The sequence below is a fragment of the Paramormyrops kingsleyae genome, chromosome 22 (assembly GCF_048594095.1).
Source record: "Paramormyrops kingsleyae isolate MSU_618 chromosome 22, PKINGS_0.4, whole genome shotgun sequence".
NCBI classification, from domain to species: domain Eukaryota; kingdom Metazoa; phylum Chordata; class Actinopteri; order Osteoglossiformes; family Mormyridae; genus Paramormyrops; species Paramormyrops kingsleyae.
The window spans coordinates 13026715-13045779 of record NC_132818.1 but is presented as its reverse complement, the minus strand read 5'-3'; the positions used below and the strand labels follow the sequence as shown (position 1 = coordinate 13045779).

Genomic DNA, 19065 nt, shown 5'->3' with positions numbered 1-19065 from the left:
GGGCATTACATGACAAAGCATTCTGACCCCCCCCCCCCCGCCCCCAAGTATCTGGATCAGAGGTAACGGGGGGGGGAGATGAATGAATGACATGTCAGTGTAATGGTGACGAGAATCAATGAAACCAACACGTCTCTGCCTTCTCAAACAGCAGGGGGTGCTAATGAGTTCACTCACTCTCTCACACACGCACACACACACACACGCACACGCACACGCACACACACACACACACACACACACACACACACACACACACACACACACACAATCCTGACCGGCTCTCACATGAAGGGAAAAAATTACAGCAAACAGATCTAAAGAAATCAAAGCTTTTATTTTGCATGTTTAACAGCATTTCAGTTCAACACTCTCCAACCTATTAAATGCAATTTTTTTGGAACATATATAATTATATAAATATTTAAACAGTACAATTCTTTCACACAAACTTATTTTGGTGGTGTCAGCATCTACGTCACACAGGGGGATCCGCGGAAATGTCACTGGAGACACGCGGACCAGCGGGAAGTGGCCGACGACCGTGCCGTTCATGGCGGGAGCGTGATACACTCAGCAGCTGCTGGGTGTAACGTCAAGCAGCAGTGCAGGGACCCACCATCGCACCTCTACCTATGAGAGGTTAGCAACAGCCCTAGCTAACTAAAAAATACACTGCAATCAACTGCTACTCTAGCTGGAGGAAAGTGCTGGCAAATGTAACAATTCCAAAGAGTAACAATGACGTAGCTTGTAAGGACCAAGCCTCCAAGGTGCGCTAATTAGTATGACCTTATATTTAACAAGGAGCGTTATGAGTATTTATGAACATACAGAAGACAATGACTCGCGTTAATGAGCGTCGCCTAAGCTACCAACCCTCTGCGCGCTACGGGAAACGATCTGCTAGGAGAGAATATTCAGTAAGATCAGCGATGAGCTGAGAAATGTCAACATACAGGTCCAGGTCAGAGCATGGGCTCCTCGGCGTGACAAAGCATGATTATCTGAGACTTCTAAGAAACACATGACCTGGTAAGACCGTTGCTATGGAAACGCCATAGAATTGACACTTGGCAGGTAAGCAAGCTAGCAGGACAACCTCAGCAGCACTGACGAGGAGCTGGACGCACCACCCACCCACGAAGAGACGCAGGAGAGATGCAGCATAATGGTAACCCCAGATAGCACCCTGATCTTCGGTGATAGTCTAACACGCAGGTTGGCCTGTACTATTGAGCAAACAGGGCCCAGCTAAACACAAGCAGCCCCACTGGTACTCAGGGCAGAGGACTTGAAAGATGCCCGTCTTTGGATGTCAAAATCAAAACATTTAGAGAGAGATCCTGCAAGATAAACAATGACGTTATCAAAAGACTTTACAGCATAACATCTCAGCTTTAAAAAAAGGCTGGTTTTGAATCTACTGTCTATGAATAAGTTTGTAAAAGTCTCACTTAAACCAGATGCAAAAATTTAAAGCCATTGTGATCCTGTACAATTGTTCAGCTTTGAATGAAATCAGCATGTTTGGTTCCACCAAAAAAAAAAAAACAAAAGAACAAAGCGCAACCTGCCTGAACACCAGTCTCTCTGAGCCACTTGCTGCTCCCTCCGACTATTAAAAGCCAGAATTTCTCTTGCTCCGGAGGACCACAGTGCTCAGGATACAGGCGCCTGCGTCAGGATGGTTCCGACAGACTATTTGCAAAGGATCCCCAAAACAATGGCAACATCGATGAAAATACATTCACAACATGAATTGCGCGCCCCCCCCCCCCCCCCCGCCCCTGAAGAATGAGGTAATAGTGTGAGGTGGCTGGTGCGGTGAGAGCACTGCTGAGCCAGACAGTCCACCTCAAACAGCTTCTTTGTGTTTTAACACCCGGGAAGGCAAACCAAGCAGCTTCAGATGAAATGGTAAAGTCAGATAAACAGCAGTCGGTCCCCGGCTAGAAGGTCAGCACCGGGGGATCTCTGAACCAAAGAGGGAGGGGTGCTAATCGGCAAACGGCACAATGCCCTGGCCGGCTGGACGTTTTAGCGTTAGTGCTGTCCTGGGTGACGAGTCTCTGTCCGTGTTGCCCGTCTTCTGACCCGCCTCCGTGCGGGCTAATCGTGACAGCCGGCATGAGGCCAGGGTGTCGATCCAAAGCTCAGATCTCTCTCTCTCACACACACACCTCAGGAAATGGGATTCACTGTCAGAACAGCACCCCTCCACTGCAGCGAGATGCCCAGTACGAAAACTACACATCGTAATAGAAAATAATTATAATAAAAATATATATTACAATAATATTAATAATTATAGTGGGAGCTATAAAAATAAATCTTTGTCAGTGAAGTGGAGTGAAGTTTATGATTGTAGAGAGGGAGTCCGTAAGTTGGGGGGCTAATCACGAAGACCCCACCCCTCAGCTGCAGTCAAACCATCTCCTCCTGTTCTTCCCAGGCTCCTGTCACGGCAGCCATCACACCAGGCCAGAGTCCTTAGCCATCTTATAGAAGATTCCTTTCTGGGCAAGGAGGTTAGTTGGCGTGTCAAACTCCACGATTTGGCCCTTCTCCAACACCAGCACCCTGTGGCGGAGACACGGCGAGTCCACTCAGAGGAGAACGCCGGCGAAACACCAGAAATCCCACAATGCACCAGGAAAAGATCACCAGGACACCGCAGTGACCCTAATCTCAGGCTCAAAGCTAATGGCTGGCCTAAATAAACCATTAGCACTAGCTTACCAATGAAAAACTGAAATGAAAGGATCCTATTGTTTGCAAAGTACAGGTACATAGGAACTCTAGTTTCTGCATATCCCATCATGCTCTCCTCTGAGACATACACATGCATACAAGTATCCGTGAAACTTGGGGTCCGAGCTCAGGGTCAACCATTTATATGATGCCCCGGAGCATATTTCGGGGCATTAAGGGCCCCTGCTCAAGGTCCCGGTGGAGATGCGCCTATTCTGCCAATTATGGGATAGATGAAGGCTCTATGACATCAGTCGGCAGCCCTCTAGATTGGGACTGTATTACTAAATGTTGTACACTGCATAGTGCAATTTAGGAATTTACTGTATTGTGCCTATTGTACAGTATTCTCGTGTCACTTTTTGTTTTCCGCTGTAACACTTCTGGAGTTTCCTTCGGCATCAATAAAGTACTACTACTGCCATCTTTCGCAACACAGAAGTAGCCCTTAGGCAGACCAAAGCACCAATAAGAAATGAGCTTCCTTCACTAATACAAGCCCCAAACTGTTTTTTGTAGGATTTCCTGATGCATGGCTCATCGATGCCTGAGCATCCTCACCTGGTGTAGTCCATGATGGTGTTGAGCCGGTGGGCGATGGTCAGCACGGTGCAGTCCTCGAACTGGCTGCGGATGGTCGACTGGATCAGGTTGTCCGTCTCCAGGTCCACGGCGGCCGTGGCCTCGTCCAGAACCAGCACCTTGGTTCTGCGCAGCAGAGCTCGGGCCAGACACAGCAGCTGACGCTGGCCCAGACTGGCGGACAGGAGAGAGGGGTAACGGGACAGCGGGTTCGAGAGGTGGGGAAGAATGAGCAGAAGAGATGGAGAGCAGGAGGAGCAGAGTGCAGGCCTACCTCAGGTTCTCTCCTCCTTCTGAACACTCGTGGCCCAGCTTATCAGGCAGGCTGGAGACGAAGCTCTTGAGGTGGGCCAGCTCCAGGGCGCTCCACACCACCTCATCCGAGTAGCGGTCGAAGGGGTCGAGGTTCATGCGCAGCGACCCAGAGAACAGTACAGGGTCCTGGTGGTGAGATGAAACGTGAGCACAGATACCTCAGCATTTAATTACTCCTGTACACAGTTATTCCCTGGAAAAGAAGAAGCAGAGGGCTTTTCTGATGGGGGGGGGGGATAAAGAGGTCGTCAGGTTCCTCCTCCAGAATCTCAAGCCACTCATGTAGGACTTGGCTACAGATCGCCTACCAGACACACATGGAAGATGTTATGTTCCTGCTTCACAGAGTTTACTTGAAAATCGAGCAATTTCCTGAGGATTCTCTTCATTGACTTCTCCAGTGCATTGAACACTATTCCCATTTGATCCTCATACCACATCCAAGAACATGAGAACACCTGAGGGATGATGGTGATGCGGGAGCGAAGCTCGTGGAGACCCAGCCTGGCGATGTTCACGCCGTCGATGAGGATCTCCCCTTTGGCAGCCTCGATGATGCGGAACAGGCCCAGGGTCAGGGAGGACTTGCCAGCACCAGTCCGTCCCACAATGCCAACCTGGAGCCACATTATTCATTCATTCATTCATTCATAAAGCCATTCAACTTCTGTCCCCCTGTCTAGTATGGGGTCATGGGATATTTTAATAACAGTTCTCCTAAAATACCGAAAAATTCATAAAAATGTTGTAGCAGGTAGCTGTCCTGGCAGGTAGGACTTCCCCACCTTCTCTCCAGCTTCTATAGTGATGGAGATGTTCTTCAGCGCCATCTCCAGGTCCTCCCTGTAGCGCAGGCCGAATCCTTGGACCTGGATGTGTCCGGAGGTGGGCCAGCCATGTGGGAGGGTGGACTGCTCCAGCTGCCAGGCCGCCTGGGCAGGAAAGGAGAGGCCACACGCTTCAAATTCATGGCACTAAAAGCGATGGACAGCGCCTGTGCAGGTCGCTGCTGTGGTACCCTACAATGTTGCCCGTTACACTTCCCCTTGGGGACCCCTAGCTTTTTCAGGGTACTGAAAGCCAAGATGGCGGCAGTCTGAAAGGTGATTGGCGGGGCCTTTAACAACCTCTTTCTCAGTGCCCTCATACTGCTTGACTCTCTCCACAGCGACGATGTTGGTCTCCAGCTCTGAAGACATTCGCACCAGCCAGTTCAAGGAGGCGGTAACCTGAGGGGCAGGAAGACAGAGGCTTTAGCCAAGCAGGGGAGGGCTGAGGGGGGCGTGGGGGGAGCAGAGCCTGGCGCTCACCTGCAGAGCATACGATATCGAAAGACCCATGATGCCCGCGCTGAGGTTCTCCCGGGCTATGACAGCAAACAGGGCCGCGAACAGCACGATGCAGTTCCCCACGAACTCCAGCCGCACAGCCAGCCACCTGTAGGGGGCGGGTTAGGAGGAGGGTCACTCGAGGGGGGCCATGAGTCATGCAGCCACGCCCAGGGGCGGGGCCGGGTCGCCCACCTGTTGGCCACGATGCTGGGGTAGTACGCCTTCTGGTTGTAGTCCACGCGGCAGTCGCTCTCGGAGATGAAGCGCTCCTGGTCACCGAAGGCCCGGATCACGCTGGTGCCCAGCAGGGTCTCGTTGAAGTGAGTGTACACAGGGGAGCGAGTCACCGATTCCATGCGCTTCAGCTGGCGAGATGAAGCCACGTAGAAACGCTGGGGAAGGAGGGGCACGGCCCAGTCAGAGGGGCACCGGGACCGAGCCTGTAACCCACTAGGGCTCTCAAAGTTAAAGTATTAATCTTACATCATAAAGATTGATTCTGCTTTAAAAAAAATTGATTTAATAAAAAGTAATAGATGTACTAGATATACAGTCTATAGTATCTTAGTACTGAAACATGGTTGTACAGCATATGCAGGTAAGGTGTGCAATTAATCCCCAATTAAAAAAAAAAAACAAACACCACCAAAACACCAATAGCAACATTTGAAAGCCCTATTAAACTCTTGCTCATACTATTCCTTCATGGTAGTATCAAAATTAATGCGATCAGAGAAGGTGTTTGGACCAAGACTGACATTAACATGCTGACACGATAGCTTTGACGGCCTTATTTCAAACACCAACAGGCAGAACTTCTACAGTTGTGCCATAGCTTAGGCATCTAACACAGCGTGAAAAACATCACCTATTATATGGAGCAGAAATTCTAGAAGTATCCAGAGAACACAGGGAACAAAGTGCGGGCTCCTGCACACAGGAACTGACCTGCACGAAAAAGTAGAGCAGCCCAAGGGGCGGGATGATGACAGCCACCAGGGGCGTGGCCATGAGGATCATAGCGCAGGAGCTGAGCACGTTGAACATGGAGCCCAAGAACATCTTGATGATGTTGGGGATGACCGAGTCGATGGTGTCCGTCTCCTTTGAGAAGCGGTTCACCAGATTGCCGCTGGGCGTGCGCTCGAAGAAGGACATGGGGGAGCGGAGCACGTTGTAGAGCATGGACTGGTGGAGGTGCCGCGAGGCCAGCATGCCGCCGAGGGACACCGTGATGGAGTACAGGAACACGGCGATGCCTGCAACCGACAGTCAGCTTTCAGGGCGTCGCTGCAAAATCGCCTGTTCTACATTTACAGACTGAACAACGATAAGCATTAAGTATTAGTTTGGAGGAACATTTATATTTTCCAAGCTGAGGCATAAAAATAAATTTACACAACCAATATGTATCCTGATACCATAAAGTCCAGCCCAACCAAAACCGTATTCGAGTAGAAACAAACCAGGAAGAACGCATCACTTCCTGTAGAAAGCATTAAAGCTCCGCTCTTCCTTTGAGGAATCAACACCTAGCACCTTGACCACGGGTGGCCAATCTTATCCGCAAAGGGTCAGAGTGTATGCAGGTCTTCGCTGCAACTCCCTAATTAGATTACTAATCAGAGGACTGATTGGCTGAAGAGTCCTCACACCTGGGATTGAACAGCTGACCTACAGGTTAAACCTGCATACACACCAGTCCTTTGCGGATAAGATTGGCCACCCCTGACCTAGACCGTGGTCTTGTTCAGAACCAGTCAAAGCGCATGTGGTATCCTAGGCAAGCTTCACTGCCAGCACCCCCCGCCCCCCGCGGCATAGCACCCTCTCAGAAGGTGGTGCCCTAGACCACCACACAGTCTACGTGGGCCAATGGGCTGACCGGCGCTGCTGTCGTCTTGATACTGTATCTGCGTGGGTTGGTTGACTGGCTCCGCACTCGCCGCTGGAATGTCCCAGGCTATTTTCCATAACCGGAGATGTTTCACGGCGCATTTCTGTACCTTGGCAGAGCCCCAAGGCGCCGTACACGCCCAGGCGCAGCTTGGTGTACGGCTGGGTGCCGTTCACCACGGGGTCATCCGTCCACAAGCTCAGCCAGTAGTTGGAGGACAGCGAGGCGACGTGGTGGCAGAGGAAGAGCAGGATGCTGAAGAAGGACAGGAAAACGCCAATGGCCTTCATGTACTCCCAGAAGACCGCCAACTTGACCTGGGGTGGGGGGGGCAACAGGGAAGACATGAAGAGCTATACAAAGATCAGGGAGGGATCGGCAAAGGTCCCAGACTCAGTTCGGATGGCTTACCCTGCCTGTGTTCGCCTTGTCTGCCTCCGTCAGCTTGCCAGCGTCAGCTGCCTTGTCAGCTGCCTTGCTGGTGCCCTCTGGTGGGGGTTTGGTGGAACTGCTCTGACTGCATGACAGCCATGAAGAAAATAGGTCAGCGCCCTCAAATAACTAATACTGGAGGAGTTAAGTCATTATGTTCAATTTTATACATCTCCTTTCATAACACAGTTGCCAAGATACGTAAGAGGAGTGTGAGGTAATCAGAGTGCTTTCCTCTGATCCACCACACCGTCCCCCACTCACCTCAGCATCCCCAAAGGAGCCCCATTTTCCAGGCCTTTCTGAGGGAGGCTCCCATCTGTGCCCAAGACAGACATTGTCAGGGTCACTCTTCACACTCCATAACACCCCCACCCCCCGAGCACCAAAGCCAAAACTCAAAGCAACTTCAGTTCAATTGCCTGAAAATGCTTTACATTCCAGCATCACCTTCTCTGACCACTAGGTGGTGCTCTGCAGGCACCTAATACCTAAAGATATAAGAGCTCCCTGGTGGATGTGGTATCGCAGCTGCACTGGAATATCAAGATCTGCAAGGACTGGAGCCACAACCTGCTACATCCACAGAGGGGGTCTTACTGAGATGGGCCACAGCTGCCTCTAACAGGTCCCTACTGGACATTGGTCCACCAGGGAATCGATAAAACAGCAACAGTGGCACATCTTAAACCAGGGGTCACCAACTCCGGTCCCGGAGAGCTACTATCCAGTAGGTTTTCTATACTACCTGGCTTCTGATGAGCCACACCTGTTCTCAGGTAAATACCAGGAGCAGGTGTGGCTCATCAGAAGCCAAGTGGGACAGAACACCTACTGGACAGTAGCTCTCCAGGACTGGAGTTGGAGACCCCTGTCTTAAACTCATGGAATGTTCCGGAAATGCAAATTTCAACATGCAGCATGTGCAGGTTTGCAAATGGCTCAAAGGGCCCCCAAAACACAGCACCCTCACACCTCCTTCTCTCCCTTTATCCTCCTGGTCCTCACTCTCTCCTTCTGGACCGCACAAGGAAAAGTGACAAGAACAATATGAACAGGAGAAATGGAAGGGCAAAGAAAGAAAGAAAAAATAAAAAGACAACTGGACAAAGATGGGGGCCGTGGGCATTTCCGGGGCCGGGCAGCCTACCCTCTGGCGCCTCCTCCTGTTCGGTGTTGGCATACGTCCTCAGGAACTCTGCAAAGGCGCCCTGGCGGCTGAGCAGCTCCTGGTACGAGCCAGTCTCTGTGATCTCACCGTCCACCATGACCAGGATCAGGTTGGCCTGCGGCAGGAAACTCAGGCCATGCGTGACCAGGATGCGCGTCTGTGACAAACACACACACACACACACACACACACACACACACACACACACATCAGCACAACAAAACATACCCGCGACCCACCTAACCACAGCTACACACACTTAACACCAAAAGTGTATAATTCAGGTCCAGAAAGTAAAAATCCAGACCAAGATTTTGTTTCAACCAACCAGTTGAGCACCCTGTGGCTGCGACTCTTTATACTCAACTGGTTGGTTGAAACAAAATCTTGGTCTGGATTTGTAATTTCTGGACCTGAACTTTCCATCTCTGCTTAACACTTATCCAAGCTCTCCTGTATCCTTCGTTGTATTTATTGCTACTGGACAAAGATCCCCCCCAGGGAACAAAACTGTTCCATCTTATCTTCTTACTGTTCTACTTGAGCTGGATAGTTAATTATGTCGAAGCTGAAGTGGCTGAGAGGAACCATGTGCTCGGTGACGCCGGGGCCCCTACCCTGCCCTGCAGGAGCCCCCGGGGCCCGATGACTTCCTCGAAGATGTGCTTCCCGACGTGGGCATCCACGGCGGACAGCGGGTCGTCCAGTAGATAGACGGAGCGGTCGCAGTACACGGCCCGTGCCAGGCTGACCCGCTGCTTCTGCCCCCCGGAGAGGTTCACGCCCTGTGGTGACGACAGCGGTGAGACACGGGGCTGCCGAGCATGCCTGCTAAGCCCCTCCCACCAGCTCTGCTTTTACTAGACCGTCGGCCTGTCAATCAGCTGACACATCTACATGAAATACCATGACTGGAATGGTCCAGCCTCCTGACCTTCTCCCCGATCTCAGTGGCATCTCCAGCTGGCAGGATCTCCAGGTCAGGTCCAAGAGCGCAGGCCTCCACCACCCGCTGGTACCAGTCCTCCTTCCTCTCACGGCCAAAGGTGATGTTGTCCCGCAGGGACGCGTTCTGGATCCAGGCCTGCTGGGGCACGTAGGCCACGGAGCCCTGGAAGAAACCAATGGGGGAAGCAATTATCAGAGAGCGACGGCAAAATGGACCAATGGCGTGCCGTGAACTTAGGAAAAGGGGAGGGTCTAAGTAGCAAAGAAGAGGAGCTCTGGGCCAATGAAGTGTTGAGGAGACGGGAGGAGGCGGGACCCCGCCGCACCTTGACTGACACAGAGCCTTCCTGCCTCTGCATCTCCCCGAGCAAGGCGGACAGCAGCGAGGACTTCCCAGAGCCCACATGACCCACCACAGCGACCAGAGCCCCCTCTGGAATGCGTATGCTGATCCTGTGGAGAGGTGGAGGGCAGTTGTCAAAACAAGGGCCTCGATGTGGAACTAGGTTGGGGGGTGGGCGGGGGGGCACCTTCTCCAAACAAAAACTCAGCATGTTTTATGGAAGCAGGCAATAAGAAGGACACCCACAGAGCTGCTGGTTACTGTTCAGGGAGCTGGAAGTCAGACTGGCTGCGGAGCCAGGAGGCAGCATTCCTTACCCCTTCAGGATGGGCGTGTCACCGCTGGACCAGCTGAAGACGCCATTGGCTACCATGACGCTGTTGGGGGCTGGGGGGCGGCAACACAGAGACATGGGACTATTAATCACAGTCGAGCTGGGACACGGTTATTGTTCTGGCAGGTTTTTGGTATTTTTACTGGAGTTCATGCCTCCTTCAGGCTGTCGGACTAGAAAACTGACCCAACCTGAACAGCCATTTGCACAAATACAAACTCAGGCTGCGCTCTGAAACTGGTAGGATCAGCCTGGAGGGGTGAGGTAAGCCCTCGCTGTCATTCACTGCCTCCAAGCAAACGCACAGCACCCCAACGTCACCAGCCGCAAATCCAGAAGGCCATTTGTAAGATTAATTTCTTTTAGCTTTACTTTGTATTTATTAATGCACCTTGGGGCTGTCATAAAAGTCATTATGTTGTGTTACCCAATGACAGTAAAAGTGAATCACCTAAAGGGCCCCCGCAGCCACTGGTCCCGCCCACACAAAGCCACTGCCCCGCCCACAGCCCCACCCACTCACAGCCAGTTATCCCCTTCCTGTCCACGCTGTCCTCCTCCAGCTCCTCGTGCGATAGGAACGCGCGCAGGCGCTTCAGTGACACACTGGCCTGCAGTACAGGGATGGGGAGTAAAGGAAATGATGGAGGATTCAGCGGAACATCTACAGCGGATATCCTTTAACGAAGATCTACCCTGAAGTCAAGCTGCTTTGCAAGTTGCTGGGTCACTTGGGTCTGCTTGACCGGTGACAAATTAGCCCAGTTCCCTCTTACATACACACCGATTACACAGTGTTCCCAGTCTCAGATTATATACTGTGAGCTGATTGGCTGAGATTTGGCAGGAAGGGCCTCCCACGGGCGTGGCCTCACCCACCTGCACCATGCTACTGATGACCATGGGCAGCATGTTGAGGGGGAAGCGCAGGATGTTGAATAGCGCCAGGGACACGAAGGCCTTCTGGGCATCCAGCACGTTTTTCTCGTCCACCAGGACGTATACTGCGAAGGTGGAGAGCGCCACCTACGGGATGGGTAGGCAAGAACCGTTAGGTGAAAGGGATAGATACAGGATCATTCGCTTCAGATATTACCCAGAATGCACATGGATACTTGGGTAGAGCTAGGCAAACATGCGATTTCATGTACAAGAGTAGCAAATAATAATAATAATATTTATTATGTAGACGACAACAACAACAACATCAAATTAGGCTGATGGCCTCATTAACTCAGACTGGTGTGAACCTCCACTTGGTGTGGCTGAAGCATATCCCCCAGCGCTCACCAGGAACGGCGCGCAGACCCAGGTGAAGGTGGAGACGGCGCTCAGGTAGGCGCTCTTCTTGAGCACGGCCAGCTCGCTCTCGCGGATCTCAGACAGCTTGTCCCGGAAGGCCAGCTCCCAGGCGTACAGCTTCAGCACCTTGATGCCGTTCAGCACCTCATTCATCAGCTTGATGCGACTGTCCTTGCTCTTCATCTGGGCCACCTGCAGGGGGGGGGGGGCGCCGCGAATGCACAGGGACAGCATCACGACCACATGGCAACTGTGGAGATACAGGATTCCATTGGCGCCCAGACTCAGATGACAGGCTGTCCTACCTGATACGTCTTGGTCTTCATGGCGATGACGGCATTCACCGGCACCATCAGGATCATCACCGCTACCCCGGCCAACACGGATGGACCCAGGTTCTGTGGTAGAGATACCTCCATTAGTCACCAAAAGCTGACCCATCCCACTCCAGGGGGAGATGGGCATCCTCATAACACAAGCCTGTGACGCCCTGCCCCCACGCACCTGCCACAGGAAGTACAGTGCCAGCACCACCTGCAGGGGGGCGGACCAGATCATGTTGATGTACGTGATGAGGTCCATAAAGCGCTGTGCGTCTACTGACATCAGGTTAACGATCTCGCCCACGGTAGAGGTGCGACGGGCCGCATTGGTGATCACCATGGCCTGCAACACAGGGAAAACATCAATACGACAAAGATTCACAGAGCTGAGGTGGGATGCGAACCCACAACCATGAAGGCCGAAGGCGTTGAGCTCTCAATAACTGGCCTTAAAACTCCTGTGGGGATTTTGGTCAAGTCAGCAAAATTATGACTGCTGAGATCTTCTGCCAAGTCAACTTCTGACCTCAATAAACGCAGAACGCAAAAACACACATGGACCTCTGATGGAAGGTGGTCCCCTCACCTTCCGATAGATGGCGCCCACAACGGCGGTGCGGACCCTCATGCCCGTCACGAAGCACACGTGGAAGTACTTTTGCAGGATCAGGGTCTGCACACAGGCGCACGCGAACAACAGAGCAGTGTAGAAGTAGCCGTGCCAGGAGGGGATGCTAGGGTCGTTCACAAAGTTGATCAGCAGCCTGGTTCAGAAGAACACAGCCATCAGTTTGATCTCCTTTGAAGACAGACTTCTCAGTATCATGAATTATGGGTGGGACAGGAAAATAAATCCAAAGCACTTCTGATTCCTGCAGGATTCCAGGACTGAATGTCTCCTGACGGGTATCTTATTGCATCGGAGCCCACAGCGTCCGAGAGCCTTACCGCAGAATCTCAGGGCCGACAAACATGAGGATGTCGTGGATGATCTTGTAGACGCTGCTGACCAGGAAGTATGGCCCGAAGGTCATGCAGAGGGCAAGCAGGAGGGACGGTTGGTGCTTCTTGGGGGGCGTGTTGAGGATCAGAACCTCAGACTCCTCCGGGGGTGGGTCGTCGCTCTTGGGCTTGGCCGGCCGTTTCGGGGAGTACAGGGTCTTCAGCAGGGGCCTAGAAGGGGAGCGGACAGGAGGCTGAGACACGCTGCCCCCTGCTGGAGGAAACTAAGAGTAACAGCAGCAGATCTGACCTAGTGTCCCTGTGGCACTCGTTGTCCCAGTGATGCATCAGCTGTGGGACCACGCGCTGGGAGCGATCCTCGGCATTCAGGGACCACAGGTCCTTCTCCTCCAGGGGTCTTCTGAAGCCCTGCACCAATAGCCTGTGGACCAGAGGCAGCAGCTGCTCAGTCATGTGACATGGTTCAGTAGGGAAGCCACACTAATATTAATGATGCATTTTACAGAAAAAAAACCTACTTCTACTTCAATGAGAACCCACCCCCTCCAAAAAAAGTCTGAAATAAGCCTCTTACCCAGTGATCCACCAGAAGGTTATCTTAGACAGGAAGGAAGCCCCATCTTCTGGGCAGGGATTCTATGATTGAAGGAAAGGAACATGCCGAGTCGGATTCTGAGTTCTGAAGCCGGAAGTGACAACATGCACGGTCCCGTTTCTCGGAGATCTGAGAAATATCTCGGAGCAGCACAGACGATCCCGAGTTCAGAATCCAAGATGGCTGTGCCTTTTATCAACAGAAGGGAAAGTTGTAGTTTTATACTGTTTAAGCACTACTTCTCATTTGTGGCTCATTAAATCGGTCGCACACACTATACCGTCCAACTTATCTGTGGACGTGTTGCTACGGAGTTTTATACGTAAAGCACCGCACGTGATGTGTTATCAACTGATATTGCTAACAATGGCAATTAACCGGGCTAGAATTGGATTTCATGATGAGTCGGATTATTTGTCAGATTTACGGTAGTTTGGGCTAATTGTAAGTGAACGAAGATAAAGACCATTTTAACTGAGGTACCTTAAATACGACAAGTTGTCCGGCTCAGCAAAAAATCCTGCTTTTTGATATGGCTCCATGGTATTGCACTTGTGTGGCAGATAGAATGCATCCGACTCGTGTTCAAGATGTTCAATAAACTATATTCCCCCCCCACCCCAAAAGGGTAGAACGTGGATCATTGCAGAAGGGAATATGTGCTTTGTTTTCCGTCTAATGTAAATAATATTGATGTTTTTTTTATTATTAGGGGTTATTTCTCGCGGAAAATGTTTAAAATATATGGCTCATTGCATACAGGATTACTCTGCACACAACGTTGCAACTTATACTACTAGATCGAGTAAGTTCTCTCGATTGCAAAGATATGTGAGTCATGTCTGTGTGTTTTACCTGTCCAAAATATTATGAGCCTGAGATTAATCGGGGAGAAAAATCAACACATTTCGCAATTATGGGGTTCTGATGGTTAGCAAACAGATGAATATTAAGCCACTGTGATAAATATTTAGGCGTTTTGATGATTGGTATTGACTGGTCTTGAAATAAAACCTAAAGTTCTCCATGTCCGAGAGCAAGACCGAGTCAAAATAAAGTTTCAAGACGAGACCAAGACCAGTCAAGTACAACACTAATATATACACAAAAAAACGTCCCTCCATTTTAGTCTATGCTCCTGCAGCACAAAACCAAAACAAAACCTACAGATGTCGACGAAAGTTATCCTGTCTTTAGGCGCAATTATAGTCTGCTTTCCTTCCCGTAGACGTTCACTGTCACACAGCAGCTGTTAGAAAACAGCCTTCCATTAAAATAACGTGACAATGACTCACAGTCACTTCTGTAAACATGTCTGAGGTGACACGAGGCTGAGAGCCCCATGATCTAACATGACATCACGTAGGGACCGTCCCATCTTTGGCTCAGCACTCCCGCAAACACTGATAACGTCAATATATTTCAAAGGTGGGAGCTGCAGCCGATTGGTGCAGGGCGGATGTGGGCGTGGCCTCACTTACGGGGTCCTTCACGCTTTGGGAGAAGAGGGGGGGTTGGTCTGAGAAGCAGGCCAGGATGAGTTCCACAAGTAGCAGGGCCCAGTACGTGTAGAATGTGGTGAAGCGGAAGATGTCCACGGTGTCCGGCTGCATGGAAACATAGAGGGCAAGAGGGTGATGAGGTCATCAAAGTGCGTCAGCATCACCAACTCCACAACACACCCAGACAGACACCACGTTAACCACAGTACCGACCCGGTTACTCTGCGGTCACGCGACCCAGACGTGCGCCAGCCCGTCCTCCTCACCTCGTCAAGCGCCTGCAGGACTTTGGAGCGGAAGGAGACAGAGGCACAAAGCAGCGCCACCAGCCAGAAGATCAGCATCAGGCCCGAGGACTGGACGCCCCGGATACGCTCGTACTGGGTCAGCAGGGCCGCCAGGAGCTGCCACGGGGGATGAAGGTCAGGGTTCAGAGCTTGCAGGTCAGGCCGGATTGTCTTATGAGGCTGGGAAAACTTTCCACCAGTAAGAAAGGCCACCCAAACACCTTCAGAAGATGAGGTCACCAACAAGGGGCTGAAGCTAGTATTTTACAAACCAGATGGAGTTGCCTTACAGCCAGTGTCAAACCCTAACCCGTTACCTCAGGCTCCTAGTAGCTAATTACATTATATTTACATGTCAAAGGGGTCAGATGTGGACAGCTCTCACCATGGTGACCCCCAGGATCAGTGGGCTGACCAAGTACACAGGCGCCCGGAAAATCCTCTGCTCTCTTTCCCAGAAGGAGTAGAAAACATCTGCCCAGCAGATAATCCACAGCAGGAAACCGATGACCTGGGGGAGGAGAGAACAAAGATTGTGAACAACCGGTATGGACTGGAATTAGAACACAACTCAAGAGGAGCGATTTGTATTCTAGGAAAAGGGAGCGGGGGGCGGGGGGCACACTCACAAATACAGGAGGTCTTTGATACACAGGAAGCCGACTGTTTAGTGACAAGTGTGTTTGGCTGCTGAATCAATTTCTGGCCTTAAAAGTGAACAGAGTACAGTACGGGGGGGGGGGGGGCACATCCCTGAGTAGAGCAGTGACACTTACAGTCTTGGCTCTGTTCAGGTGGGACATGCAGATGTACCCCCGCTGATGGGACTTCAGGTACAGCATGTAGAAGGGTGCGCACACCCAGAGGTAGATGCAGGGAACCAACACCAGCACCGTCTGCTGGAAGCACCGGGTCAGGTCTGGGCTGTGGGAGTGCCATGTCCGGTTCCAGTCCTGAAACAGAGCCGGCCAGGTGGGTGAGCTGACAGGTGGGTGGAAATGAGGATGTCATATGTTCCATCAGGCTGGCCTAACTGCTCTAATCCCACCCAGCAACCCCACCCACTACGGCATCCACAACTCCATCTCGACCATCAGCTCTGGAAAGCTGTGATCCCAGCGCGCTGATATTCCTGACTCTGCCCTGGGGACAGTCTTGTGTCACCACGACAACGTGGAAACCAGGGAGTTAAGAGTATCAAGCCAGGATGGAAGAACAAGGGGAGCGAGTCAAACCAGCAACACACTGATACAAAGCACCACTGTAGACTACACTACAGTCCAAAGTGATGCACACACGAGGAAGGCTTGGTCAGACCCCTGAGTCAGCCAGTGACCCTGGAGCACCTGGGGTTAGGGGTCTTACTAGGGCCTGATCATGTGATTACTTTGTCAGCCATGGGATTCAAGCCCACAACCTTCCAGCACATATTCCTAACCCTGGAGAGATACAGACTGGCCAAGCCATCAGGTAAATGGAAAGCTCTCCTCAGATCACACACAAATTCCTAAGCAGGCCCAGCCGGTGGCTCAAACACACACATGCACGCACCCGCCCGCCCACACAAACACACGCACACACAAACACAAACACACAACTCATACACACACACAAATTGGAACTGCTAGTACCATATAAACTGCTTTTACAGCACCAACTGCATCCTCAAACTCCCATTTGGCACGGACCGTTCAGGCTCCAGCTAACCCACATGCTTTAGGGGATTTCAGTGAAATTTAAGCACAGCAATTACACACGGAGGGTTGCTAAACCCACCCACCCCCCACCCGAAGCTGGAGGAGGCATTGTTAAGGGTGGAAGTCGCAGCAACAACAAACTCTTCAGGTTTCAAAAACCTCTTAACAAAGAAGTAAATAAGAAAAGAGGAATTAGCGCAAAATACAACCAAGTTTTCTTCCTTAAAATTGTTTTAAGTAAAAGTTTAATGGTTCCTCTGAGTCACAGGCTTCTTAAGTAACCTGTGCCAGCGGTGTGTATGTATGTGTAAGTGTATATGTGCGCGTTCCTACCACAAACTACAGACATGTGGCCCCAAAGAACGTGACTCACTCATCAGTGACATCAGACTAAACCTCAGCAACTGCTTCTTGTTCTTCCCATTTATGCAAGTCATAGCCCAACATCCCCGTTGTCATCAAACGCTATAGGTACATACCGGACTTTACCATATGCACGCATGTGAGAGCAGCGAACACGGGGACGTCGTATACCGCGACAAAAACACTTTTGTCATATTTGCCTATCAGACGGGCCGCTTTGCCCTTCCCTGACATGTGCACGAACGCAACTTCCTTCTTACCTGAAGCAAAACTACAAATCTGAGCATGCAAACTTTAAAGAGACCGGTCCGGACTGCATGCAGGTGCCGCGGCCCGGGACCGTAACAGTCGAAATGCCCCCTATATCCCGTTTACAGCGAAACGTCAGCTTAGGAACCGTCAAATTAAAGACATTAACACATCATGAATAACAATTCGGCAGAATCAAGCGGCGCCCACTTTGTCGTACTTAAAGTCTTTTTATTTGTATTATTTTAACGCTCCGTTTCCATAACAGACAGCTGCCACCGGCCAAAGGCCGAATAAATCATCTTAGACCCCCGGGAAGGGACCATTTAAAGCGGAGTGTGCATGGTGCACCCAGGGCCCCAGTTAGAGACCCACACGATGGGGAACCGGACCGGAGCGGACCGGCCCCCGGCGGCGACAGGGCGGGCCGCCGGCTTCGAGAACGCGGAGCGCCGCCGCGCCGGAAGCCGGTCGGCGATGCACACAGCGAAGGCAGCTCACCCAGAAGCGGTCCGAGCCGTCCAGGCTACAAAATCTGTCAATAGTCATAGGCCTCGGCGCTTCACGTCCCTCTTATCTTCTCCCTTTTAAAATACTATTTTCCGACCCAGAGTAGCAGCTGGTGCGACGAACCGCCTCGGCTTTATACACTGCTGGTTCTGCGTGCGCAGCCGGAGGTGACCGAAGGGGGGCGCTGCTGTGCAGACTAGCTCGCGTACCGACTAAGCACCCTACTTTCACTATATGTACATATATCGCACTCTACCACTATCTACAACATTTATTTTTTACTACGAACAGTTGTTTTACATGATATTTTTTTTATATTTTTCAACAGGGCAAATAAAATCACTTTTATTACATTTTAAATATTACATTGCTGCGAAATGTTTATTGAACGTGCTACGAGCATGTCATCAGTGAAAAGTACAATACTGCGCATCCGCACCCCTCCCTTAACCTTTACCTCCGTAATGGGGCAGAAGTTAAGATGTTATTTGTCCTGGTGCCCCCTATATCGTTAATATAACTACTGTGAGAAACTCAAATGCTTACTCCGTATTAAGGCGCCACTTCCGCTTTAATTATGGTGGGTTTTTACGTAACATGTGATCGAGGAGTTTTGTATGCGTAAGTCTTAAAGGACCCTTATGAATATCAGTAACCGTGTTTAGCATGCAGTCGGTGAGTGCAGCTCGTCAGCATAAATATGGCACTTCAGTGACACCTAGCGACGGATTGTCTCCAAAGCGCTGCACGTTCTCTGCAGGGCTTGGCTTCGTTGTCTGGTGTCAGAGCTCCCCAATGTCAGTGGGCTGAGGGGGCCCAACGGTACATGTTGGGACCACCATAAATTGATGCCCCCTGAATTTGCCAAGTAATGCGTGCCTCTCTGACGCCCCTGGTACCCGGCATCGATTTAAAATCTAACGTACGATTTTTTTAAACGTTTTAAGCATACTTATAAAAATGAGCTACATTATTTTATAATCAGACCAGAGTTTATATGGTCCGATTATAAAAAAACTTCTAACTTTCATATATTCATCTTCAAAACAGTTGTCCACCAGAGGGCGCCGTGGGCCCCGGGCCTATGCGAGCCTGCATAGGGCACAAGGCTGGCAATGACCGCGGTAAGCTTGACGCGCAGAGTGGGGGCTGGATTTGCACTCCCAG

At 51.1% G+C, this 19065-nt stretch overlaps 1 protein-coding gene across 4 annotated transcripts; it reads right to left on the bottom strand.

The window, feature by feature from the left end:
• Window positions 1-316: 316 nt before the first annotated feature.
• On the bottom strand, window positions 317-18474 carry abcc1 (ATP binding cassette subfamily C member 1 (ABCC1 blood group)). 4 transcript variants are annotated; one of them, XM_023821789.2, is made up of 32 exons: window positions 18445-18474; window positions 15856-16032; window positions 15465-15590; window positions 15059-15196; window positions 14772-14897; window positions 13270-13331; window positions 12985-13116; window positions 12681-12905; window positions 12319-12496; window positions 11914-12075; window positions 11715-11807; window positions 11398-11601; window positions 10987-11133; window positions 10631-10718; window positions 10091-10160; window positions 9757-9883; window positions 9417-9593; window positions 9100-9267; window positions 8462-8639; window positions 8287-8328; window positions 7576-7630; window positions 7291-7396; window positions 6989-7196; window positions 5931-6241; window positions 5175-5374; window positions 4962-5088; window positions 4779-4880; window positions 4437-4583; window positions 4110-4268; window positions 3611-3777; window positions 3316-3510; window positions 317-2583 (listed from the first exon to the last, which is right to left on the bottom strand). In XM_023821789.2, exons 2-32 carry the CDS (start codon window positions 15919-15921, stop codon window positions 2475-2477), a joined length of 4395 nt encoding a protein of 1464 aa, XP_023677557.2. In that variant the 5' UTR covers window positions 15922-16032; window positions 18445-18474; the 3' UTR covers window positions 317-2474. The 4 variants fall into 4 exon arrangements, with proteins under 4 accessions (XP_023677557.2, XP_023677556.2, XP_023677554.2 ...); XM_023821788.2 differs by having other exon boundaries at window positions 18356-18446; XM_023821786.2 differs by lacking the exon at window positions 18445-18474 and adding an exon at window positions 17890-18072.
• Between the last annotated feature and the right edge of the window lie 591 nt (window positions 18475-19065).

Excerpts from the sequence above, each read along its gene's own strand:
- abcc1 (XM_023821786.2), bottom strand. The coding sequence starts at position 17,937 with ATGACTATTGACAGATTTTGTAGCCTGGACGGCTCGGACCGCTTCTGG. Across the intron at positions 8,640-9,099 it reads GGGGGCTCCTGCAGGGCAGG|ACGCGCATCCTGGTCACGCA; the intron begins GTAGGGGCCCCG and ends TGTTTGTCACAG. Across the intron at positions 7,197-7,290 it reads ACAAGGCGAACACAGGCAGG|GTCAAGTTGGCGGTCTTCTG; the intron begins GTAAGCCATCCG and ends CCCCCACCCCAG.